The 25,675-nt window shown below is 48.2% G+C and overlaps 2 protein-coding genes across 2 annotated transcripts in view; both read left to right on the top strand.

Moving 5' to 3' along the window:
* SLC9A6 (solute carrier family 9 member A6) overlaps positions 1-4,121 on the top strand; it is a 30,564-nt gene extending 26,443 nt beyond the window's left edge. Inside the window, exon 16 of the mRNA XM_068411839.1 lies at positions 787-4,121. Coding sequence (XP_068267940.1) covers positions 787-1,062 — 276 coding nt within the window. The 3' untranslated portion in view covers positions 1,063-4,121. The remainder of the gene's footprint in view (positions 1-786) is intronic.
* A 14,875-nt stretch (positions 4,122-18,996) lies between these two features.
* FHL1 (four and a half LIM domains 1) overlaps positions 18,997-25,675 on the top strand; it is a 32,423-nt gene continuing 25,744 nt past the window's right edge. The window contains exon 1 of the mRNA XM_068411704.1: positions 18,997-19,162. The gene's annotated coding sequence lies outside the window, so the exon portion shown is untranslated. The remainder of the gene's footprint in view (positions 19,163-25,675) is intronic.

Raw genomic sequence — 25,675 nt, 5'->3', positions numbered from 1 at the left:
CTGGGAGGACACACAATTTACCCATCCCCTGCTTTCTTCCAGCCTTGCAGCTGAACTGTTCCTGTAGCCCCTTCAGCTGCATCACTCACAACCGAAAAGGTTGCCAGCATCTGAACTGGGGCTGATTTTCTCTTGAAATGGTAAAGAGCCCTTGTTTGAGCCGCCCAGAAGGACAAGGAGATGACAAGCAGCTTTGGAGAGCCCGTAGGCAGTGACCGCTTCTACCATCGCTGCAGGACCTGCGTGCACCCGCGCTCTTTGAGGAGCTGGGTTTGCTGCTCAGGTTGGGCCTCCCATGGCTCTGCAGGTGGCTGGTGCCGGCACGGCTCTCTGGCCCGGCCTCGGCACTTGGGGCATTGCCATGCCCAGGAGCCCCTTGCAGCAGCAGCTCTCTGTGGCAGGAGTTTTCTTGTCTGGCCCGCAAAATGTCAGCACCAAGTTCCCTGCACAAAACTAAGCGATGGCTCTGATGGGTCAGCGATGCCATTCCTGTGGTCGTGGGTATTTTAGAACAGTCAAAGCCACTCAAAACTGCATTCCCCATGGATCTGGCCATGGCATCAGAAAGAACAGCCGAGAGCGCCCTTCTAGGCAGTCTGCAGAGAGGTTATTGTGTTGTGCGAGTCTCTTCAGCTCAGGGATGTGTGTGCGGCACATCTGGTTATGGTCACGGTGCAGGAGACTCTGTGATTTGGTGCCTTTATCTGCTCATTCCGCGCAAGCGTGCGATTGCAAACAGCTATTCAGGAGGAGTTAAACAGCACTTTCCTCCTGTTTGTTGCCCAGAATCAAGAGCAGCTGAAAGACGATGACTCCGACCTCATTTTGAACGACGGCGACATCAGTCTGACCTACGGGGATTCCACCGTCAACACCGACTCCGTCGCATCCAGCGGCACGTCGCGGCGGTTCGTGGGAAACAGCTCTGAAGACGCGCTCGATCGGGAGCTTGCTTTTGGGGACCATGAACTCGTAATCCGGGGAACGCGCCTGGTCCTCCCCATGGACGATTCGGAGCCGCCGTCAAACGTCCTGGATAACGCAAGACATGGTCCAGCATAAGGTTGCTTGGTTTAATTGACGGTTAATATTTGCATATATGATCAAGAAATATGTACTACCTAAAGTCTAATGCATGTCTCAAAATGTCTAAGCTGTATAAATATTATTTATATGGTGTCAGAAGAATATAAATATTCTCTGCCAAGCACTTGTAAAGAACAAGCTGCAAATTTAAGTTAAAAACTGTGTTGACTGCACTGTGTAGGGTGGAACTGTTTTAGCGTAAGAGTCTTTTGCACACAGTGAGCTGCTTTAATGTGTGATTTGACGAAGGGTTTTGTTCCCAGCGGGGTAAGTAAAGGAGCCAGCTCCCTGTTCATCCTTTGAGCCTGGGAGAGGAGGGCAGGGAGGTGCTGGCGAGCAGTGGAAATCGCTTTCTATTCAGATGAGGATTGTTTCTTTTTTTTTTTGTCTCTGATCTTTGGATAGTCACGTTTGAAATACCAGCGAAAAATCTGCCCACAGACCCTCTCGCCGAGCAGCGGCCGGTGAGAAACTTGGTCGCTTTGTGGGAACCCGAGCTGGGACCTGGAGACTTTCTGTTTTTTAGTGACCCTCTGCCCAAGCCCTGCTTTAGCAGGCTAACGGCAGGCACCCGCCGAAGCTGATAGGCTGCGGGTGTCTGGCTGCTCGGATGGGAGCAGGAGGGAGGGATGGTTTGTGTCTGTAGTCATGTTTTTAGGAGAAGGAGGTGATCCCACAGAAACCACACCAGGTGTGCACAGATTCTAGGGCCGAGGGAATCTTTCTAGGCTTTCTAGAACCAGCCATCAAATCCTCAACTCGCAACTAAATTTCACATTTGGGAAGCGACCATGTCTTTGTGCGAGCGAATCCCTTCTCCTGCAGTCACGGACGTAGCTGAGATGTGCAGAGCTACCGCAGTTGCACGTGGGGCCGTGGAGTCCGGCCAACCTCGAACACGAGCTTTACAGCTGCAGATTGACACGGTACCTCCGGACCTCTCCAGAGGTATTGAGCATCTAGGTGATACTGAAGGAGAGTTGTCCGTCCGTCCTCCTGTATAGTCAAAAATCATTGCACTTTGTTTAATAACTCCTTCGCATGCTGTGTGTCTGTAATCCCCACCCGATCTCTCTCGCGTCTCTTACCATTTAACGAGAAATGTTTGCAAGTTGATTTTTTTTTTTGTGGTGTTTTTTTTTAATTTTAATTTTTATTTTCCAAGGAAGAGCACAGAACAATTTGCGATTTCACACTAGTGTTAAAGGATTTACTCTGTAGTTACAGGAATGGCTAAAGGTGCAGTGAAGTTGTTAACCCTGACATCCTTCTTTTTCTCCTGAAAAAGGGGGAATCACAGAAATTTACTGTATGTAATTTTATTGTCTATTTTAGCTGCAGTTTTGCTATACAAACCTTTCAGGGTTACCAGTGCACTACAGGCCCGTTCTGGAGTTAACCCTCTCCAGAGGGCTTAAACAAAGGTGTTTAAAAAGAGAATATGTGCGAAAGAGCCGGGTGAGTCTGAGCACTCACAGCTCCCGTTAGGTTTCTTTGGAACAAACTCTGCATCTCTCAGGAACTGACCCGGAGACCTCAGAGCAGTGTCCCCATGGCTGTTTTCCTCAGCACACCTGAGAGTCGGAGGAGACAGGAAATACTGAAATTTTGAGTGTAACTGTATAGTTGAGAAAATAAATTTAAATTTTTTTTTTTTTCATTTTCTCAGGTCTGAGTAACATTGCCTTAAATTTACGGATGTGAAACTAATTATTTTGGCAGTTTATCCCCAAGAAAATGCTTTCTTTTTCCTTCTGAACAAAAGTGTTGCCATAGGACTCCTCTAGAAGGGGGGTGACGCTCTGTTTATATTTAGATAGGGCATCTTCCTTGCACCAGTAAATGGCAGTCTCGCTGTTAACATAGCTGTTGGATTAGCGCTAGCCTCTTTGTTTCCTGCTATGCAGGAATTCCATAAAGTGTGCATTTTATATGATGTCTGTAACTTCATGTGTTTAAAGAAACAAAAAAAAAAAAGGAAAAAAAAAAACCCAATAGGTACCTGTTGACTTTAGGTTTACTGCATCACTTCTACATCCCGTTTTTTGTTTGTTTTGCCTTTCTGCAGAGGTATGAGAAATAACTACCTCTTGTTTTTTCCTGTATAATCTGACTATGAATTCAATTTACAAAGCCGGTGTTGGTGCAGCTGGAGGCGCAGACTGGTTCTGCTCCCCCCGAAAGCCCGTGGTCCCATCGCCGGGGTAAGGGCAGCGCAGGGCTCCCTCCCAGGCGGTCCCGGCTGAGGTGCGGATTTGCAGCCGAGCGCTGCAAACGTTTCAGCCTCAGTAGCATTCCTCTCTTTCTCTGACCCTTCGACTTCGATAATTTATCCACTCTTTAAGCTTGCCAACACATTACCATGAGCCTCAGCTTTTGACACTGGTGACAGTTCAGTTAGTACACTAAAGAAAAAAAAAAGTTAACAAATGTTGATTTTATGGGTTACCTGTAAACTTATGATCTGTACATAATATAACCAGGACTGTTTTGAATAGTCTTGTGAAGGAATGAATCTAAGCTGAAATTCAAGAGTGATTTAATAAATGACTCAGATTCATCCTCAGCTGATTATTTTCTTTGTCTGGCTGCATCAGAGAATACGCGAGTGCCTGGTTTTCAGAGGCCAAGCCCCGATGGCTTGTGTGCTGCAGATGAAGTTAAGGTACCTTGGAGAATCAGGCCCTGAGAACTTTTGCTAAATAGATAAGACAGCCCCAAGGAGGCAGTTTACAGCTCCCACCAAGATTTAGAGAAGCTGCCCTTCTTCTGTAAATTGAATTTTCATGGTTTTTGCACATGAAAAAGCATTGTAGGTGAAGTTATGATTTGTACTAGTACTGTTGATTTGTGTGGTAATGGCATTAACTCCGTAGCTGTGGTGTTTGTGCAGCTGATCTGTGATAGCTGATGATCACTATTGGACCTTCTGTTTACACTGACTAAATCCTTTACTGTTGCGTTGTACTGTGAAAGAAAGATTATGGGCCTATAAAAGATTTTTTTTCTTTTTTTTCTGGAATTGTGTGTACGTTTCATTAATTCACACGGAAATAAATCTGTAGCAAAGTGATGACGTGCTGCTTGACCTTCTCAGACTAGTTTGTTCCTGGCCTTTGGCCAATGCGTAAGGCAGCAGCCATGGATGCAGGTGCTGAACCCCGTGGGCTGGAGGTACCGTCCTCCCTTGCAGGAACAGGCACTGGGGAGCGGAGAGACGCTGATGTCTGCAAAAAGCTACTGCAGCTCCCGGGCTCCTCCACAAACAGCAAAACCCAGCTGGGGTAGCCCTGCTCACTCACACACATCCTGGGGCGGTGGGTGGACCTGTGCAAGAGGCATCGCTACGGGGTGTTTGCAAAATTGAGGCTCCTGAGCTTTTATGTGCTTTTACGTCCCGTGTTTTTGTTGAATTTGCAGTTGGGCTCGTGGCAGCTGCTCTGCCGTCCTTCGGAGGCGATTGTGCCCTCCGTCTCCTGCCTGTACCCTTTTTTTGGTGCTGTGTGCTGTTGGAGCATCTGAAGAGGTTTGTTGTTCAAATGCTTTACAGTCCTTCAATATAGAGGGCATCTCAGAAACTTCAGGAATATGGTTTTGAGAGTTTTGATTCTCAAAGGACAACCTTCACCTTTCAAGCGATATAAAAATACACTCCTCGTAGCTCTGTATCACTGCAGGGGGATAGCCCCTGAACCCGAGTTACACACACTTGTCTCCCATCCATAGCAGTGGCCAGCCAAGGGGATCATAGACTCATAGAATGGTTTCAGTTGGAAGGGACCTTAAAGATCATCTAGTTCCAACTCCTGTGCCGTAGGCAGGGACACCTTCCACTAGACCAGGTTGCTCCAAGCCCCATCCAACCTGGTCCTGACCACTGCCAGGGAGGGGGCACCCACAGCTTCCCTGGGCAACCTGTTCCAGTGTCTCACCACCCTCACAGGAAAGAATTTCTTCCTAATATCTAATCTAAATCTCCCCTCTTTCAGTTTAAAACCATTCCCTCATGCTATCACTCCATGCCCTTGTAAAAAGTCTCTCTCCAGCATTCCTGTAGCCTCTTCAGGTACTGGAAGGCTGCTGTAAGGTTTCCCCAGAGTCTTCTCTTCTCCAGGCTGAACAGCCCCAACTCTCTCAGCCTGTCTTGATAGGAGAGGTGCTCCAGCCCTCTGAGGGATGTCTGTTCTGCTTTCTGAAGGGACTGTGGTCCTTGCATGGGGCGGTGAGGCCTGAGCTCTCACGCTGGGCTTTGCCAAAGCCTTGACTGAAGCTCACAAAAGTACCGTGAGTCTGCAAGTGAGAGGGGCTTGTCCAGTGTCACGCTGGTTGTGAGTGGCCTGTGCTACTGGAAGTCACAGGAGTGGGACGGGAGCCAACGGTGTTTATTTTCTTACTATGAAATGATGCTAATGCACTCTCGCACCTCGAAATCCTGACAATCAGAATAAACCCTGCTAATCCCACTGTACGCACGCCATCCAGCCCAGGCTTGGGTTGTACTCGGGCACGTAACTAAAACAAACAAGGACGTAGTTTAACAATGAACAAATGCCTTTTGGCAGCTCTTTACCCCCGCAAACCCTCCAAAGAAGTGCAGCACAGCCCTTACGAATGAATTTTGTTGAAATACGGTATGATTCAGGCCCTCAGGCTCACCATTGGTGAGGGCTATCTGCGGTGCCCAAAACATAGCCGGGTGTGCATCCACCCTCCCCAACACCTGCGGCTGCAGGCAGGCATTCTCTGGGACGGGCTCGCTGTGCCATGAACTGGGATACGGTTTTAGCCATGCAAAATAATTTTGGATAGGTGCTGTTCAGAGACACTGGAAGAAGGATGAGGTGGATTTTACAGCAATCCTGTATTTTCACAGCCAAGGCATGGACAGTCCTGTGCACTTGGTTCCCCATCACCATGTCATGCTGGGGAAGCATTTATGCGAGGTAAAATTTAAAAAAAGCAAGCTTTTGATTCTTCTTCTTTAGCTCATCGTGGCCGGCAAGGATCTCTTGTCCTTGCCGGGTCCTCTAGATGGCAATATTGGAAAGGACACTAGTTGTCCATCACCACCCTGTCCACGCAGGTCCAGGCAGTGCAGAGGCTGCCAGCCCAGCCCTGCTCCAGAGACCTTCTCCATCCCCTGCCATGTTCGCCGTGCCTTATACACCATCCAGCTCGAGTCTTTTATCTGCAGAAAGGAGACTGCAACAGATTGCCACACCGACTGCTTTTACACCCTGAGCCCCTCTGCGGAAGCCACCACCTTCTCAAAGGAGGTGCTTGGCTTAGTGATGGCCTCGTTGCTGCCTTTGCACTGAAGAAAAGGGAGGATTTTGCTGACACAGCCTGGATCTAGCTGTTTCAGTGGGGTACCTGTGGGTAGGCATCAACACCCAGGAGTGTGGAGGCGGGTGAGGTGACCTTGTGCTACCCTGCATCTTGCTTTCCTCTTTAAGGCCAGCTGCTTGTGGACAATTTTTCCCCCCCGTTAGGCTTCTAGAATCAGGAGTTTAATGCTAGTGGTCACAAGCTGGTTGCAGGATCGATTTGAGCCCCTCAGAGATGAGATGCAGCCCTTGCTAGAGCTGCTGACAAGTATTAGAGCTGGTTCAAACCCCACACACAGCATCGAGCCTGCAAGGACACCTTCCTCTGTGGTGCTTCTCCAGGCTCCCCAGCTCTCACAGGTAGGACATCACCTGGGCTTTAAACAACTCTTAGCACTAGAAGTTGCTGTCCCCTGCAGCCAATTTGTGGTCATGACGGCTGTTTGCAAGAGAACTTTTCTATGCTTGGCTCCTGCTCCTCACAGCCCCAAAACAGTGTCTGTCACCAGATGTGGGGAGTATTCTGGAGGAAATAGCTTGGCAAGATAAGAGAGGTGTGGGTGGAAGTGCCTCTCAGATGCCAGTGGGCCTAAATATATTCTTATAATACTAAATAGCAAAAAATCTTTTGGCCACATGTGTCTGTGATTGGAGAATAATTGGAAGATGAGGCAAGGGGAGGGGAAATGAAGAAATGGTGTCCTTGCTGACAATCATAACAAAATCTGCCAAGCCAATGAGAGAACCCAGAGGCCGTGGGAGTATTTGTGTACTCTCTGTGTCCAGTCCAAGCGTAGCAACACTGCCCAGGGCAAACACTGCCTGTGCCTGCTGCTTTCCATCTCCTCTACTCTCTGCTGAGCTGGGAGTGATGTGGGTGTCACTTAATATAAAGGCATTTACAACTCACCTGATGCCTTCAACCATGTTACCATCAGAGGCTGCTTTGCACTTGCTGCAGAAGCAGCACTGGGGACAGTCTGGCTCCCAGTACCCTGATCTCTCTACCACGGCAGTAGAGCAGCACAGCAATGCAGTGGGTCTGATGTCCCCGAAGGCTCCCTTGGTCCTTGGACAAGCCTGGTAAGAAGCAAGGCAAAGTCTTGGTGGGTTGGCTGCTGCAGAGGTGTCAGGGGTGAGGCTGTGACTGGGGACCCCAAAGCCAGGGAAAGCATAATTCCAGCCTGTCACCACTTGGTGTTGCAGGATGGTACCAAGGGTGTGCAAAGGTCTGCTCTCAGAGTGGAGTTTGGGAACCAGGGGCTCTGGAACATGTTGCTTTGGGACATGCAGCCCTTGCACAGCCCATCTTGGTGCTTTTCCTTACTTCAGCCCTTACAGTCCGTGCTGGGCACTTAGAGCCTTGGTCAGAGGCTACAAGATCCCTTAATGACTGCAGGAGACTCTCTAAGGTTCAGGACTCCGGGGTAGCAGAGCCTTGAATTTGTTGTCCAGTATTTAGACATGTGTATATACAAAAGGATTTGGTCTTTATTAACTGGCCTTTCATAGGAAATTCCACCAGCTGTCCTCCTCTGAGGGGTGCCAGCGATGCTCCAGCCCCAAGGAGTCCATATATGGTTGCAATCTCCTAACCCCGTGTGTTTCGCAGAATAGTGTGGTCATAGCTGCTTTTAAGGATATGTGTGAACATTGCTTCCCTTCCCGCACGCATAAGCTCGCAGGAATGCGGACAAAGATAAAAAGTGTATAAATTAAAGCTGTCAGCTCTATGCAGCATGTCAGCTCTTCTACCCGCAGCAGCAAGGTTAGTTATTCTCACCTACCCACATGGGTGCTGAGCTGGGAAGGGACTATGGTGCAAAGGATGCTTTGTGAATAGGAAAATACCAACTGGCATCAAAGCATTTTGCGATGTAAGTGTGCCTAGGCTTGAGACAGCAGCAGAAATATTTCCCCTTGCCCTTTCTCCTCCTATAAGAAATACTAAACTACAGCCAAGAGCTGCAGGTACCCGGCAGCTACCTCTGAGCCGTTTTCATTTGAAAGGGACTGTATCCTGAATTCTGCCTGATCCTTCTGCCAGGGACATCTTCCCCCTCTGCCTCCTCCCTGTATCTGTGGCCTGCTGTCCACAGCCCACAACTAGCTCCTGCTCTGTTCATTCTCCAAACACAGCAGTGTTGTTAGCAGTAAATGTCCTGCAACCCACTGACCTCCTCCTCTCTCCCATGCCAGCTGCAGCCCCTTTGCCTGATTTAGGATGGGTTAATCACAGAAAATCAGAGGGGGGCCACAATAGGCATGTTCTGCACCTGCATCCCATCCATAGCATCTCTCTCGCCCCTCCTGTGGCACTGGCCTGTACCAAAATGCACCTTTTCTGCATGGGCATCACCCTAAAGACACCTAAGGGAAGTATGTCTCCCACATACCCACATTCTCTGCAGTGCCTTGAAGTATCTCCTCTGCACCCTTGGATGATGGAAGGCTAAATCTGCTCTTCTGTGTTACGGCTCACTCCTCAAACTCCCAGAGGTACAAGAGGAAGGGGAACAACAGATGCAGCGTTGCTTGCTTTTCCCTTTTCCCAGGCAGTTAATATTAATCACTGGTGCTTTTGGATCCGTTGTGTGAATTCTTTTGAGAACTGTAATAAGAGAGAATTGGAAATGCCTCTGGATCTCGGTGACAGAAGGGCCAGATCTAATACAAACTTCTTCCCTTCACCAGATACTCTGCCATATTTTTTAGCTTTGGAATAGACACGAACATCCTAAAGCTATTTAGCTCAATTATGTCTGGTTGCATGGTCTGAGGTCACTGTTTGCATTGGTGTCTATTTTTCAAGGTGCAAAATCAAGGATTTCTCTGATGAGGCAGGTCAAGTGACACAACACTGCAAATGCACAAGGTATGTCTGGGTTATGTTTTCTGCCTTGGGACTTCACAGCTGTGTCTGCTGCTCACATGAGAACGCCCAAATTGTTACAAAAGGCAAATAAATTTCCCTCGTGACTTCGTTGCTGCTCTGCATGGGATGGTTCACCAGCTGGAGCTTTGTTGCTGAGATAGTCACTGTCGATAAAATGCCTTAGCTCTGGGTCAGATGCCTTTAAAGGGCTGAATGCTATTGTCCTGCTAAAGCGAAGCCAGCGCCGTTTGGCACAGTTACACGCCTAAACTCAGCTCCCATCAGCGACTTGTTACTTCAGCTGGAATCTGTCTGTGCTCTGATGACAGAGCTGACAATAGACTGATGGCACTCGTGACAAGGGTGTAGGGGTTGAGTAAAAAATTCCCTGGAACAAAAATGGATCTTCCTGGCTTTACAGATATTTATTTTGAAATTCCATAGCCAGCACCAGGCCACAGCAATGCTCGCAAGACTAAATTTCATTGCCCCAAGGAGGGGGGAGCCCAGCTGGGGGTCAGGCAGTCGTGCCCAGATGGCATTGGAGCAGTTGTGTTCGCAGCAGCACGGAGCTGGCTGGGCTGCAAAGCTCTGCTGATCTGGGGAGTGGGGGGCGAATCGAACGCTGCAGGTACACCAAAATCAGAGCAGGATGCATTGGCACCTCGGGCTGGGAAGAGGAGCATCTGTTTGCCTCACCTGGAGTGGATCTGACTCAGGACCCTGAGACAGTGGGGATTATGGTCCGGCTGAAAGTCCTGGACCACAACAAGCAGAACAGTTAATACCTGGACTTCTGGGGCTGGCCGTGCTCCTGATGCAGCAGAATGAGCAAAGCCGAGGCGCAGCGTGTAAATATTTACAGCCCAGTTACCAGGTTTCGTGTTTGGCCGGTCCCTCTTGGCTCCTACCACTTGATGTTTGTGGCTCTGAGTTGCCAAGGACACTCGCAGGGCTGCTAGAGGGGCAGAAACCTCTCAGAAGGGAGCCAGGGACATTGCTGCTGCACTTCTCCGGGGCAGTGGGGCCAGTCTGGCAGCACCTGGGGCACCGGCCGACTTGTTTCGGCAGCGGGAGCTGGTTCTGGCTGTGGTGCCACATCACAGCAGCACCCACTGCACCCACCCAGCACCTGCACCCCAGCCAGCAGCTCTGGGAAGGGGGACATGAGGATGAGCCCCCAAAAGTCAGTCTAGCAGCGTTTTTCACTGACCAGCTCAGGTGTGTGTGAGGGAGGTGGGAGGCAAACGCACAGCACCCAGAGCCCTTTTCCTCTTGGGGGACGGCTCTGCTACCCCTCGCTGCAGTGTGTTGCTCTCCTCAGAGAGGCTCGTTCATCAAAATCTAAACAGCCTCTGCATAACTCTCACGTTCTTCCTCAGATCCAGAGTCTTTAATGTCAAATATTTTTCCCTGCTGCTGGTTCAGTTCCTTCTTCTGCTCCCAACCCTCGCTTGAGCTGCTGAGGGGAAAAAAATTCGCAATCAGTTTTTACTGAAGGTATTTATTTCAGTTTGAAAGTGTCAGGAAGACAGCTTCTATATCCATGCGTATATCTGAGATCTTTCTCCTGGGTCTCTTTCAGCTTTGACTTCAAACCATCTTTAAATTGCTTTTCTTCAGCAGAATTCAGCAAAGAAGTGAGCACTCTCATTTTTGCGTAAGAGATGATTCCCAGAAAACTTGGTTTAAACCAAAGACGACACACCCATGCTCCCTTTGTGAGCTGAACTGAATCAGTTTGAAAATCCCATCTGAACTCAAAGGAGAGCAAAAGTCCAGTGCAGACAAATCTCCTTCAGAGCTGGGTATCATGTCTAAAATCTTTTTGTAGAGAAAGCTGCCTGACAGCTATTTACTGCAGCTCCTTCAGCACACTGAGCTCAGGAAATTGCATTCATAATTTCCTTAGTGCCAAACAGTTTGTAATTTTCCCATGGCTATTCCTTTTTTTGTTGTTTGTGAAACAAAACCTTTGAAAAGCACACACAGATTTAGTTTTTGCCTAACTATGACTCTAACATGAAGCGTATAGTTTAAGGAGATACTGTTTACTTGATTTGTTTGACATAAGGAATAAAAAAATTGTTTGGTAGAGGGAATAAAAAAAAAACCCTTATTTGTGACTAAGCCTTCCGTAAATAGCCTTGTGAATTTAATACAAGATTTTTTAGCAAGGGGAAAATTGATCTGACAGAGAAAGTAGAAATGCTCATATAGGCAGTGCTGTTGGACACAAGGAAGAAGCAGAAAAGGCAGAAAGGTGTGACCTGCCTGCTCTGTGTTAGCATCAGAGTAGGCCTGAGGAGTAAGTATGATTCCCAGCGCATTTATATAGAAGAAAAAGTCTTGACTCTGATTTAGCCAGAGGCACTTGGGTCTGTCGAGCTGGGCTGGAGTTCAGCTCCAGCCCCTGGGACAGATCACATCCGTGTCCTCGGACAAGCAGCTTCTTTCTCCACTTTGCCCCTGGTGTAGCCATGGGCACCATGTGGGTAGCTTAGGTCGGTGCCTTGGAGCACACCAAATTTAAGCATAGCTTCAGCTGCCATTCACTACCTTACTAATAAAGACTTTCAGTGGCATTAATTGCGAGTCGCACAAAATCACTATGGGAAGAGCCAGCATAACATCTATTAAGACTCCTCAGCTCGAGTCCTTGCATTCAGAGAGAGGGGGACACACTGACAGCAGGCAGTGGAGGGGGCTGGGGTGAGACTCTTGCGTCCCATCCCACGTCGGAGCGGACTGGAAGAGGCTGTGGCAGCAAAGGAAGTTTGTGGGAGTCCCTTGCAGTGATGCCATGTCTCCAGCCCTGCTTTTTGAACCTGAATCTTCTCCACAGGGTGCTTTTATCTCTGACAGCTCTTCCTCTTTGTACCTGTCTGTTGTCATTGCAAAGCTTGCATTTTAAACAGAAGCCAAGTAACTCACAGTCTTTGATAACACACCTCCCTAGGAAACATGTGGGAAGCAAAAATTGCTATTATGTCTTTTTGTACACATGGGAACCCGAGGCACAGTGAGACAAAGTGAACCCCTCCAGCCTGGCGATGTAGAGAGGGGCAAAGGCAGCGGCAAACCAGCTAAGCAAGGGGCTGCAGGCACTGAGTACAAATGCTCCTGTCTGGAGTGTGTCCATAGCATAGCCAGCAGCCCTGGAGCCAGGCAGGTAGTGCCTGAGGGACCGATGTTAACGTCACTCAGCCAAAGTCAGGCAAGAAGTTTGTACCAGGATGAGGAATTTAATTTTGGTCCCTTGAGCTGTAGGCTAATGCTGTAAGTCCCAGCCCATGCTGCCTCTATCACTTCCATGGTCATTGCAATTATCTAATCCAGTTGTGTGTGTTTCTTCGTGGTCCTCAGCTTTCTAATCGATCTGATTTTAGCTGGAGACTCAAGCAAAATGATATTTTTCATGCTTTGAAAGCCTCTTCTGCTATTAAAATACTTATCATACTTATGTTAGCCTGTGGGTACCTCGAATTATTTTTTTTCCGAGATGAAAATCTAAAGCTAAAATTATTAAAGGGGCCTAATTTCAGTCAATGCCTGGAAGTCATCTTTCAAATCTGGAACGAAACTCCTGGTGAGCCTGACACCAAAAAAATACCACTGTTAGGGTAATTATGTATAGTAAGGTAAAGATAAACATGTTTTAGGTGTCTGTAACATATACCATCACAAATCACTTTGCTCTGTTGAAAGTAAAACCTTCCATTATATTACTATCGCCTTACCTCATTGCTATTAGTATCCTTTGTTTGGTAAATCTCTCCGGATATGTATCCACCCAGTAACTGATAATGACCAAGCTGACCAACAGATAAAGACCAAGGACCAAACCTTGTCTCAAACTTTATCTGTTTTGCTTATGAAAATACTCAAATATTTGATGGATTTCAGTTATTGTTTAACCGCTGGCCAAGGTGTTTGCTGGAAGGGCCAAAGTCTGGAAACACTTAAGCAAATTGTGACCCAGCAGTTGTTGAAGTCAATGGAAACTTACTTGACTTCAGCAGACAGTGGCTGAAAAATTTGAGTCATAGCAGTAGTTCCACAGGAGCAGAGTTATTTGTTTGTCCAGACTATTCCCCGTGCTTCAGTTTGTGGGCTCTGCTCAGGGTGAGACAGGGTTTACTGAAACCATGGGACCAGACGAGGCTGGCGTGTGGGGATGCAGAGGTGTGCCTGCTCACAGGGCTACCATGTCCCACGGGTGCGTGCCCAGGTGGAGCGATGCCCATGGCTCCTGCTGCTCCCACATCCCTGCCTGTGATCCCGCAGGCAGCAGAAATGACACTGGGACCCAGCGCATGAATGTGGACGGAAATGCTGAGGTTCAAATGACCGTGGAGCAGAAAACCTCAAGCCCTACCCTTGGCAGAAAACCTGCCGTGTTTGAATAGCCCCCTGCGGGCTGCAGATAAATAGCTGTGACCGCTGCCAGCATTCCTTGAAAACTTATATTGTTGCTGGAAAGACGGCTGGAAACCTTCATTTCAGTTGCCTTTTCAAAATGCAGCCTTGCTGGGGCCAGAGAGTCAACAGATGGGTCCATTTTTGCGGGGCCCTGGTACATCATCTTTTATAAATGGGAGTCACCTTTGTAATTTTCCATGCACGAGAGGAGCAACTTGTACTGGGAGAAGCATTTTGGCTTCAGCCAAAGGACGCCGAGCGGGCTGACACGGCTGCTCCTCTTAATCCGATAGCTGAGCCATCCCTGCAGCTGCTTTTTAAAGGTGGGAACAATCTCTAGCTAGATCCCCTCTGAACGTGCAGATTCTGGTGTCACTCAGGAAAATCTGCGTAGTGGTGATGCCTTGAATAATGCGGTCACTGTAACTACTCACAGGCTTGTTTGATAGTGGTCTTTCAGCAGGTGATTGCCCAGTTTTTGAAAATCTCTTTTGATCCGTTGATCCAGGTTTGCTGACGGTGGTGTAGGGCTATGCTGCAGACATATTTTGACACTAAATAGTGGGAAGCTGAGTAGTTTTATGCATGTCACCCCATATAACCACAACCTATTTTTTTGTGTCTTACTGTTTTGCCCACTAAATTCAGAACTTCCTACTTTGTCCTTTGCTGGTTTGCACAGCCACTGATGAAGATGAATCCGTTGATACCCCGCAGCGGCAATTTAACCCCTCACTCCCATGCATGTATAAGATTTCCAGACTTCCAGATAGGAAGAATTACAGCGGGTGCGAAGCCAGGGAGCTGACTGACGCCTGGTTGTTGCAGGGGTGCATTCAGCAGCCTGGCTGCTCCCCGCAGCACCCCTGTGGTACGTGGTTGCAATGCTCTCATTCTCATCAAGTTAGAAAGCAGCACGTTATGTGTTTAAATACCGTGGAAAAAGGATGTACATCACTGCTGTTTTAACCACACCATTATAACCCCCCCCAGCCCCACCCTTACTTACTCCCTGAGAGGAATGACTCCGAAATGTTTCAGCTTTTCCATTACTTCCCCTGCCTGGAGACTTTTTGCTAATAGCCTGCGAGGTAATTAGCCAGTTGCAGGTGAGCCCCAGCTGCCTGCAGGGCAGGGGTTCAGCTTGGCCACAAGTTATTCCCCATGGCAACAAAATGTTGGGGTGGTTCAGAGGGTTGGAGACTGCTGTATCTCTTTCCCTGTTTTTCTTTTCTTCCCCCACCCCTCCTTTTCTCTCGGAGCTCTTGAAACACCTCACTGCAGGGCACTGTGTCTCCCTCTGTGCATCTGGGGCTAAAACCAGCCTTTGGAGAAGGCAGAGGATGGCTTGAGGGGTGAGCCATCACTATGGGTGCTTTATATGCCAGTGGGAAAACGACGAGCCCAAACCAGGGCATGACTCTGGCTTCCACATGGAGTCACGGACAGTCAATAGATGGTGCAGAAGCAGCATGGGAGCACCCAGCACAGGTGGCTGCCTCCTCTGTGAAGGTTTCCCACTCTCAGAGGCTGGTGGGAGGAGGTGGTTGTGTTTGTACAGACAAAGTCTGTCAGTTAGGCAAATAAGGGGGCAGTGACCTTGGGGAGCTGGTGTGGATGGGGAGGTGAGAGTTTGTGATGGTGCCTTGTCCCCAAAATGGCTGCATCCCTCAGGCTGCAATGCTGGAAGGAAAAAAGAACCCTTCCTGGCTGTTTTGGACACAGGGCGATGTTGCTTGTAAGAAAGGAGGTCTGTCTGGAGAGGGTTAACGAGGGGGAGTGGTAATTGCCCCCACCTGGAGCTGAGGAAGGGATTGGGGGCAGCTGAGGGGAAGGGCTGAGGTCCCAGCTCTGCATGCTGGGAGAAGAGGGTGGGAGGGCTCTGAAGGGCCTGTGTGGGAAGGTTATCCCTGTTGGCATGGAGAGTTGCTGGGGCTCTATGTGGCCATGGTGTCCCACAGAGGACAGGTGAGTGGGGCAGCCCTCTCCCCTCACATGAGGTGCTTGGTACCACTGTTAGCCCTGGCCTTGGGATGCCATGTGTGAGGTATGTCCCCCCCGGTCTCAGCCTGACGTGTGGAAACCAGGAGGACAGACAAACCCACCCGAGGGGTGTGTGAACATCATTCTGTGTGGATTTACCCCAAAATGTATATGGCTTCCTTTCACAGAGCATCAACTTGCAAGAACGGGCCCCATTGTGTGGAAGACTTTCCTCCCCTCTCTGGCAGCAGAACGATTTAATGAAAACAGCATGGAGACCCAAAGGATGATGCAGAACACATCTCTCTCCACTGTTGTGGACAAGCCCATGCTCTGAGGTGAGCTCTTTGCTTTGGGGTAGCGTCCTGCTCCGTGGGGTTTCTTGCAGAGCGCTTGGCTGTAGAGCAGCCTCCCTGCACGGCTCTACGAGCTCCGCCATTTCCAAATAAAGTTTCCTAGCAGTTAGTTTTGAGTGAGTAATTCAGCCGACTCGGTTTTAAGTGCTTCTGCTCATAGTTCATTTTGTTTGGATTACTAGTCAAGGATATATTGGAGTCCTTTTTTTTTTTTTTTTAATTTATTGTGTTTGCCAAAATCAATGTGCACGGTAACTGATTATAATCCTTAGCAAGCAATGGTGATAGCATGGGGTTGACTCAGAGTTGTCTCAATCCTTTGAAATGAGTTGTGTCATTCTTGCAGTTTATTCTTGTTTAATCCAATGCTTTGGCAGAGATTTTTATAGCGCTATATTGTATCTGTAATATGGCAACGCCTGAGTGCCTTTTCCTGGACTCTAGTTGCGTGCTGTCCTTGCTCTCTAAATCATCTTCTTTTCCAAACAGAATAAAGCTGCTGTTGTGATATGTGCGAGGTTAAGAGTGCTTAAATTCTTCTCTGTCAGGTATATTGGTCATTTTAAGTCTGCAAATTTAAGGTCTGATCCTGCAAACGCTCACTCGCTGTCAGGAGCAGCAATTTTGAAGGTGGGGCAGTGTGGTTGTTCTGTGCCACGTGCCTTTGCAGACCTTTATTCTGCTGCGTTTTTCTGGACATGACATTGTGCCAATGGGGCCGGCTGGGGAAGCCAAAGGGGATCTGGAGGATGCAGCAAGTGTAGGATCAGGCCTTGAGCTGTAATCCAACGAGAGTGATGAGTTACTCAAATAACAATTTGCTCTGCTGCAATCAGAGAGAGGCACGTTAAATACATCAATTTGTTATTTAGCTGCTACTCTATTAGGCTGACAGACATACTGCCTTAGGGTTGTTTTTGATGGTAGCTGGTGTTTGGGATTTGGCAGTTTGCGTTGTATGTGGAAGGCGTCTAATATTTTAAATAAGAGGCAGAGGATCCGGATAGGAGCCTGATGATGCTCCCTGCAGATATGGGATGCTTGTTATGCTGCTGGTGGGCTGCAGGTACCTGTTGTGAGGCTTGTTTGCTTGCTAGTGCGCTTGTGCTTCTCCAGAATGTACAGGCAATGATGGGTCTCTGGTGAAGGGGCATTGACTAAGCTCCTCTGGTACAGGTGCTCCTGGAGCAGGGCCCTTGCTACTCTCGTGTCCTCCTACTTCTGCTTATGGCCAGAAGCAGTAAGGCTCCTTCCTTTGAAGGAAGAAACCCTGCAGGAGGTGGCTGCAGAGTAACTTGCCCCGGTGACATTTTCCTACAGCTATGGAACACCTAGTTTGTCTTTATATCCCCACACTCTACAACTCTGTTTTCTCCTGGAGCTCCTGGCTTGATTTATCTATTTGGGAATGTTCTGTCTGAATGTCCCATCCTTGAGGGATCTTAGTCTCTGATTTCTCATGAGTCCCAGAGCTCTGCACCTGCAATCATGTAAGCAACATCATACCTCGGGGACAGGGGGCTTTGGCTAATGTTCTTGTTGGTCTGATGGTTGGTTACAGACAGCCACTAGAGAAAAGCTCTTGCTGATGGTGACTAACTGTTATGCTTGTTGGGAGAGCTGTTGGAAAAACCAGCTAGAAATGGGTATTTGGATTCCTTTGAAAATCAAATGTAAACTTCTATCCATAATGATAAATAATGTGGGTGTTTCACATCTGTACTTTATGCATGCCTGAAGTTGCTCTTGGCAAGTGGTGACAGTCTGAGCCTTGAACCTCAGGGCAACCCACTGCTCTTGTCCCTGCTAGGAACGTTGTTAATATGGATGATGAGGTGTTCGAAGAATCTGTGGGACTTACCTGTTGAAAGAATAGAGACACACAGAAATACAAATGCTTTTGTAAAGAAAGTGTGTTTGATTTTACTCAATGTTTGTTTTGTTTTACTGATCAAACAGAAATTCCTTGGCCCAAGTGTGATGATTTGCTTTCCAGGGATACCAGTGCTGTATCCAGCATACCCACCTCAATGCCCAGCCTCTCCTGCCATTAGTCAGAAGCTCTGTGGCTCTCCAAGGCACCACAAAAGCCTGTTTGTAGTATGAGAGCTCTAACCCAAGCGCCTCCTGTTAAAAAAAACAAACTAATTTACTTGCTGGACCACATATCTAATAACAGAAGCATGGAAGAAAGTAGGACAAACTTGGAAGACATAAGAGCAGGAAAAAAAAGGGATAAGGGATGGAAAAAGGAGGGGGAAAAGAAAACAGATGTGAATGTTGTCAGATTTGTCTGGTGTGGTGCACAAACAGGCAGATTTGTTTAAAAATAGGAATGACTTGCTACCTGATAGTACTTTTTCTCATGTCTGCTTTGAAGAAAATACTCCTCTCTCAGCATCATTTTTGCTGTGCTCTCTTCAGCTGGGTTCCTTCCCTCCCTGCAGGCTGCTGACTTGAAACGCATCCCATCTGTTTGTTTTCTGTCCTGGAAACAGTCTATGAACCTGAAGGTGACACACATTGTAACAGAGTTGCCAGGAAAAGCTTTAGCTTTGAGGGAAGGTAGCTTGGACAGGGTGGGAGGCTGGCGACAAATCCACCCACAAAATAAGTTTTTTGTGTCGCGTTTTCCTTGTGTGAAACAGTCTGGGAGTGTGACTCCTGGTACTGTGGGGGTAGCAGGGCTCTGCTCAGCCCAGTGAGTCCCGTGGGTCCCAGTAACAGTGCTTTTCTGTTGTGGGCAAGCAGGGGAACGGCTATGCTGGCAAAGTGCCGTTGCTGGTTGGGTTTTCCCCCCATGGACCGTGCAAAGGCCCTGGGAGGAGCAGGCTGTCCTCCCCCTCCAGCTGCTCCCCAGGCAGGATCGGTGCTATTGGCTGGACTGATGTTTTTTTTCCAACGCGTCTCCCTGCTATAAGTGGCAAAGCAGCCGCTGTCCCGCCAGCTGGACACCCCAGCCCAGCCGCGTTGCCTCGGCGAGGCTGGAGGCACAGCCCTGGACCGAAGCGGTTCCCACGTCCATCCCACGGCCGCACGCTGAGTTCGGTCCCTCCCTTCCCTCCTCCAGGCAGCAGCCGCCTCGCAGCAGCTCCCAGGCTCTCCGGCAGCCAGTAAGCACATGCCTCTGTCTCTCCCTCTCGAGCATCATCTCGCTGAGCAGGGCAGGGAGCCTTTCAGCATCCCGTGCTTTGTGGATCTTCGGATTTCAGGGCTTGCGCTGGGTCTTTTCTCTGCCTTGTGACTGTTCTGCTGGGGAAGGGTTTGAGAGCAGGGCGGGGGGAAACACGGAGTCTGTGGGTGTGTAATGTAATTGTAAAACAGTCTTTCTAGCAAGCAGTTTCTTCATGGATCACTGAGTTCACCTCAAACTGCCTCTGTTTATGCGGTGTTTTGGGGGTGGGATTGATCTAAATTCTTGCTTCTGATTTCTCTTGCATCCTCTTTTTCTGATACACGTATTCCCTCCTGGAAGGTGGTGGCTTTGAAAGTACAGGCAGCCACTGGGGTATAACTAGAGCTTTTTCTCTTTGCTTCCCAGCTGAGTGGGTGTTTAGGGAGGGTTTGCAGTGGTACAGAGCTGTCAGCTGTGCGTTTGCCTAGGCAGGTGATCAGATGTGCCTGTTTGAAGCTTTTAATGACAGCTGGGGAGGAAATAGCTAAAGCAGTGGCTGTTTCGTGGGCTTCAGGTGATGTGATGCTCTGGGAAAGTGAGGACTGATACCCTCTGAAATGTGGGAGCAGGCTGGCAGTAACGGAATTGGGGAATATGGAAATGCAAGCTTTTACCTAATAATTATCACGTCTTCCTCTTTCTTTCTATATTATGAAATATCAGGCAGTTGCAGAGTTTCTGATGTGCCACGCTTGCAGCTGTCCCCATGTGAATGCAAACACCTTTATCTTCATACAAATACTGCACCCCTGTATCTATCCAGATTTGTGGAATCACTTCCATGAGTGAAACTATTTGCCCATGTGTTTGCAAGGCAGGTGTTTCTGTAATTAATCTTTTCTTTAGCAACTAGGCAGAGTGACTCTGGTCCAGTTTGTATTGTGTAAGCAGGAGCTAGTCTGTGGTTTAGAAATGGATGTGGCTGCTTTTTAAATCACTGACCTCTAGTACATGAAAGGGGGAAAAATAATTAAAACAATCCACCTACCAATTAGTCTTTTACCTTGTTTTGAGAGGAAAAGTGTTTTGTTTTTTTTTTTTTAAAAAAAGACAAAAAAACTTCCAACAGGAAACTGATTAAATTCTTAAGCCATGATGTACGAAGCAAATAGCTGATCAAGCAGCCAAATATGGCTTTAAATTTTAAACTTTCTTTTTTAATGATAAAAGCACTCACATACTTTGCTTCAATGAAACACCCTCCTTTTTTTATTTTCCCCTAAATACAGGATTCTTGAATACAAACCAGTTCTTCATTTCTCCTTAAGGAGCTCAGTATATAAAAATTCATTCTTGACTAATACCTGCTAGAAAAATGTGGGTTAGCTGTTTCGGAGCTAACACCGCAAGCGCAAAACCCCCCTCAAGAGCTCAGTGCAAAAAAAAGTTAATTGCTCAGCGTTTGGACTGTGTTACTGAGGAGCCAGTTCAGGGCTGGGGTTTTGCAGCTGGATTCTGACTTGCATTGCTCTTGGAGTTTTGGCTGGGGGAGGTCTGCAGGACTGGGCTCTGGAAGTGTTTCTAGCAGGAGAAGTTATTCTCTGCTGTGAAGGATGGCTTGCCTCTATGTATGCTGGTATAATTCTCTGCCTGGATGTAAATAATGGCAGCTGTTCAAAAGCAGACAACGTTCAGGGTACTCAAACACTTGAAAATAAATGCTCTCCAGCCCATCTTGGCTGGCCTTTATTTCGGAAGCAGCCTTTCCATCGAACTGTACCATGAATGGAAAATCCAGACGTATGGTATGAAGCAGCTGGTGGGAGCCCTGTCAGGTCCCTGTTCGCATCCCTGAATAGGGGAACGATGCTGTAGGATGCGCTTTACCTCTGATCTAAGCCCGTATCCTGTGAATATGACTTACAGTCCACACCCCTTGCACTAGGACGTAACAAATGCTTTAAGTAACTGCCTCCCTTGCCCTCAAGAAGCAATTTACTTCCTTTTGTGTAATACCTACGTGAAAAGAGGGTAGTTCCATGTTATGGGATGTCCCATGGCTCTTTCTGTGCTTTGTGCATGCTGGTGGAAACCTGTACTCCTCTGGTTGCGGTTCGGGTACCGCAGCTGTCATCACCTTCCCACCTCTGTCTTGGAAACACGTACTCGCTGTCAGTACATACAGCTCTTAGCACTGGGTGGGAGCTAGCACATAGCTGAAACTTCCAGTGCTTCAGTGGAGAAAACTAATGACGTGAGCCAGGAATAATACTGTCCCCTCAGCAGCAGCCTGTGCGAATTATGTCCTTTTAAGTTTATTCCCCCTCCAGGGGATGCACTGGGGGGATTTAGGTGTCAATTCCTTAAGGAACCTTAGAAAATTCCTCTGATCTTTGCTGTTGGGACGATCCAGTCCAGCCTATGTTTAGCACTTTCCCTTTTTGTGATGCTGCTTAGACCTGAAGTCCCAGTGGCATTAAATGCAGCAAGGTAAGTCTCACCACCCATGATGTACAAAGTTTGCTCAGGCTTTGGGTACGCTCCTAAATCAGAGCAGCTTCCTGGAGAGCAACGGGCTGAGGTCTGGCTGGCTGGTGCCAGGTGTCCTCTGGGGTCACACTGAGATGCAGGTGTCACCAGCAGATGTGAGGAGGGCTGAGCCATGCAGCCGGTGCCTGCCTCTGACCGTTGTGGTCCCCAGCCATCGTCACCTTGCGCTCTGCATGTAGGAGTGCCAAGGTAGCAAAGCTGAGATTCCAGATGCGATTCTGTAACTTTAGCTAGGTGGAATCACTTTTGCTTGAAAAGGTAACAGAAATAATGTCTGTACAATAGAACTTCCCAGACCTGTGATTTTATGATAAAAAATGCATTGCAAGTCAAAATATTTCAGCTTGGTTCCTTGGGATCTAATTTTTTCATTTCTCTATTACGGAAAATGCAGACAGGGTGAGTAACAAAGCAGAAATGTCCAAGATCAGTTGTTTCGTGTCTGATTTTGGTGGAGGGAGTGTGGGAGGAAGGAAGAGACGTCATCTTTCACTTAGGTACCCTGATTTGGAGAGGAGTTTTAAGCAGATGGCTCCTGAGACACCAGGACTCTAAAGGATTAAATGCTATTTAGATAAATGCATGCTTCCACTGCTGCAGCATGGCTTTAGAAGGACTGTGCCATATATTCTGGCTTCAGTCCTTTTATTCCTGGGTCCAGTAAAAACCCCGTTTGCAATCACTTGGATGGGTGTTGGAGCAAAGACACTGGCTCTTCCCTGGTGTTCAGAGACAGGTCACAGCCCAGCATGTTTCAACCCCCTGATGTGCTTTGACTGGGGCTTTTTGTAGATGGGCAGCCCAGAGCCAGCTCTGGGGTCGTCACCCCAGCTGGCTTCTATGGGAATGAATCAGAGCTGGTCTGTGATGAGCGGTTCTCCCTGCTAACCCTCCGCCTGTGTCCACAGGGAGCCTGCAGGCTCGGCAAAAACACTGTGGAAACTTGGACTCTCAAACAATGTGTAAACTGGTGGAATAAAGCCCCTTAAAGAAGGATTATGAGTTGCTCGGTGCAGGGAAGTAGTCCTGCAGTGTCTAAAGGCAGTCATAAAGTTGGGCTAAAATGAGGTCTGTGTGCTGAGAGGGAGTCCGTGGGTGGGTGCTGCTGAGCCCCACAAAATGGGCAGGGTGCGGAGAGGGGAAGGGTGGCAGGAAAACCGAGCCTTGTCCCAGCTTCTCACACTCAGTCCCAGGGGATGCAGGTGCTGTGCGTACCACACGCTCACGCTCCCCAGGCCCGTAGCCAAAAATCTCCTACCAGAGATCGACTCATTCTGCTGCCCGAAGTATTTCCCGCAAAGGCTTTGCTCTGCTCCAAGCTGCTATGTGGAAAGCCACAAAAAAGCCTTCTTGGCGGGGCAGCGTTCACCCTCCCTGCGTGTCCCTGCAGCGTGTACTGAAGCAAGATTTGGCCCTTGACGCTTTCTTAGCGATTCAGGCGTGTGTGGTGCCAAGAATGCTGCCAGAGCAAATCCTCACTGTCAAAGCAAGAGAGCGCGGTGTTGTCTGGGGGATGGACGGACAGACGGATGGATGGATGCTCTTGTGCTTCTCCAGCTTGCTCATCTCCCTCTGAAGAGGCAGCAAACAGGGTTGTGTCCTATGGCAGGACAGGGCTAAAATGACATTTAGGGCTTTGGAGCTATTTGAAAGCAGGGCGAGGACTGTGTTATAACCACACTGGAACGGGACAGGCAGGGACCTGAGGAAGCCCTCTTTCAAAAAAGGCTGCGTTAAAGAGTGCCCTGGGAAAGGCTGGAGAGCCAGGACAGGGTTCCCAACAGTGATGGAGTTGCAGCCCAGAGTGGAAGGGCTGGTATTTTGCTGTGCGCCTGACTGGGAACTTTAAGGCAGGGTTACAATTTTGGTTTGGATGCTGTTACAGAATTGCGTTATTTTTGTAAATAGGAAATTAAAAACTTCTTGACTTTAGATTGGTGTTTTCAGAAGACCCACTGATTCTACAGATGTGCCTGATCTTTTTTTTGTTCTTTGAGGTGACCCTAGTGATTGATGCAATTTGGGATGCATCTTTCTTCCTCCTCCTCAGCAGAGCCGGCTGCTCGGCATGTGAGTAGGCAGTCAACAGCCATTAACTGTGAGGGATTAGAAGTGGTGTGACATGGCTGCGTTTGTGGTCTGTTGGGATCAAACGCAGAATACCCATTGTCACCCAGACCTCTTATGAAGAACAAGAAAAAACTATTGCTGCTGGGAACAAGCACTGCAGGGCAGCTTTTCGGCTCCATTCTTTCTAATATCTTTCCACCCCTGCAAAGGGGAAACCAGAGCAGAGTGGAAAAGAGGAGAATAAAATCTGCCTCACAGGAGGCTGCCTGACAGGTATGGCTTGAGGTTTAATAATTCAGACTAAAATGTTTCAGAGCCAGTTTACTTGTTGAACTGCAGAGCTACAGTGAAATGAGTCTGTTGTGATGTCTCTACTGTGATGCAGATGGGGAGGAAGAACAGGAGAAATAGCTAAAAAAAAAAAATTGAAAAGCTTTCCCTCCTGGAAAATCCTCCCACTTGTCTTCAAGACATCACAGACCTTCATGCTTTATGATGCTTTGAGACAGGGAGAGCTTCAACTCAAATGATGGCTGGCTCCAGTGGTGTCTATCAGCTGAAACGATGGGTTTGGGAGACCACTGTTAACAAGCAATTGCATGTGCTGGATATGCCAAGGGATGGTTGGTGCAGAGATCTATAATCCACCTATTTTTGCTTCAAGGTAGCTTTAATGCTGAAGCAGCTGCCCCAGTATGCGAGGGTTCTTGTGCTATACCACTGTCTGAGCAGCAGAGGACTTAGAGCTTCTGGCAGAGCAAGAATTGCACTCCACTGTTTTGCTTGGCCAGAGATGGCGAAAAATCCACTCAATCCTCCAAAACTGTCTTGTGAACCAGTGTGCTGGACGTGCATTTCTTCCTTTGCTAAGAAGAATAGAAGTGGTTCATCACACTAAACTCATGGCTGGTCCAGCCCACAGCAGTTGCTAGTTGGCTTTCCTGCAGGGAATTGGCTCCCAGCTCTTCCCCAATGCCTTCATTTGGGAATATTTGGTTTTCATGTGCTTCCAGTGGTCTCTGACCAAAAATCCCCTTAAGAGTAACTATGAAACCACCCTAAATATAGCTGTGCCACTGCTCATAGGATGCTGGGGTGGGAGAAAATAATGTATTTTCTTCTAAAGAAATGCCCCAAGTTGTGGGAACTATTCTGACTTGGCAGGCTACTTGCAAGGCATTTGTTTAACTTGGGACTGGCTGCTCCTGGCAGTTGTTACCATGAGCCGCCTTTCTTATCTGCTCTTTTCTATAATAAACATTGGAGCAAAGGTTTGGAATTAGTCACTTCTGAGGCACTGCCTGCCTTTCCAGCTTCTGTCTTATCATCTCAGTTTTGGGCTCTTGAGCCTTTTCCACTTTGTTTCGTGCCTCTTGGTTTGCCCCTCATTGATCTGACATAGCAAAGAGCTCTTTAAAACACCCCATAGGTGTGTCATGCCCAGGACTGCCCACAGCCTAGAAGACTTGTCGCCCTGGGACAGCTGTGTGTGCTCACGCTGCTGCTGGGTGCTACGGAGATTTTTCTAGCATGACTTACCTAATCCAGTGGATGGGCTGGATGAGTTGTTCTCGCTGACGTCTGTTCAGATGAACAGCTCATGGAGGCACTGGTAGGATCCTGAAAGCATCCTGGGGGCCTGGCACCGTGTCCTGCTCTTTAGTACAGCATTAACCGCAGGGCAGTCGGTGGTTTGAGGGAATGCAAACACAGGCAGCACCTCCAGAAGCCGAGGGGTGCGTGGTCCTCGTTCAGAGATCTGAGTAACTCCTACTGATTTGCTTCCACTTAAATATTCCCTGGTGATCTCTAAGTGTTATCTGGACGTGGTCTTGCTTCTGACTGTACTGTAGGAGAGACAGTAATGAGTAGTCCAGGGTGCAAGAATCTC

The sequence above is a fragment of the Nyctibius grandis genome, chromosome 13, assembly GCF_013368605.1.
Source record: "Nyctibius grandis isolate bNycGra1 chromosome 13, bNycGra1.pri, whole genome shotgun sequence".
In the NCBI taxonomy this organism is placed as follows: Eukaryota; Metazoa; Chordata; class Aves; order Nyctibiiformes; family Nyctibiidae; genus Nyctibius; species Nyctibius grandis.
Note: the sequence above shows the minus strand (reverse complement) of the source record. Positions and strands in the feature narration are given on the sequence as shown.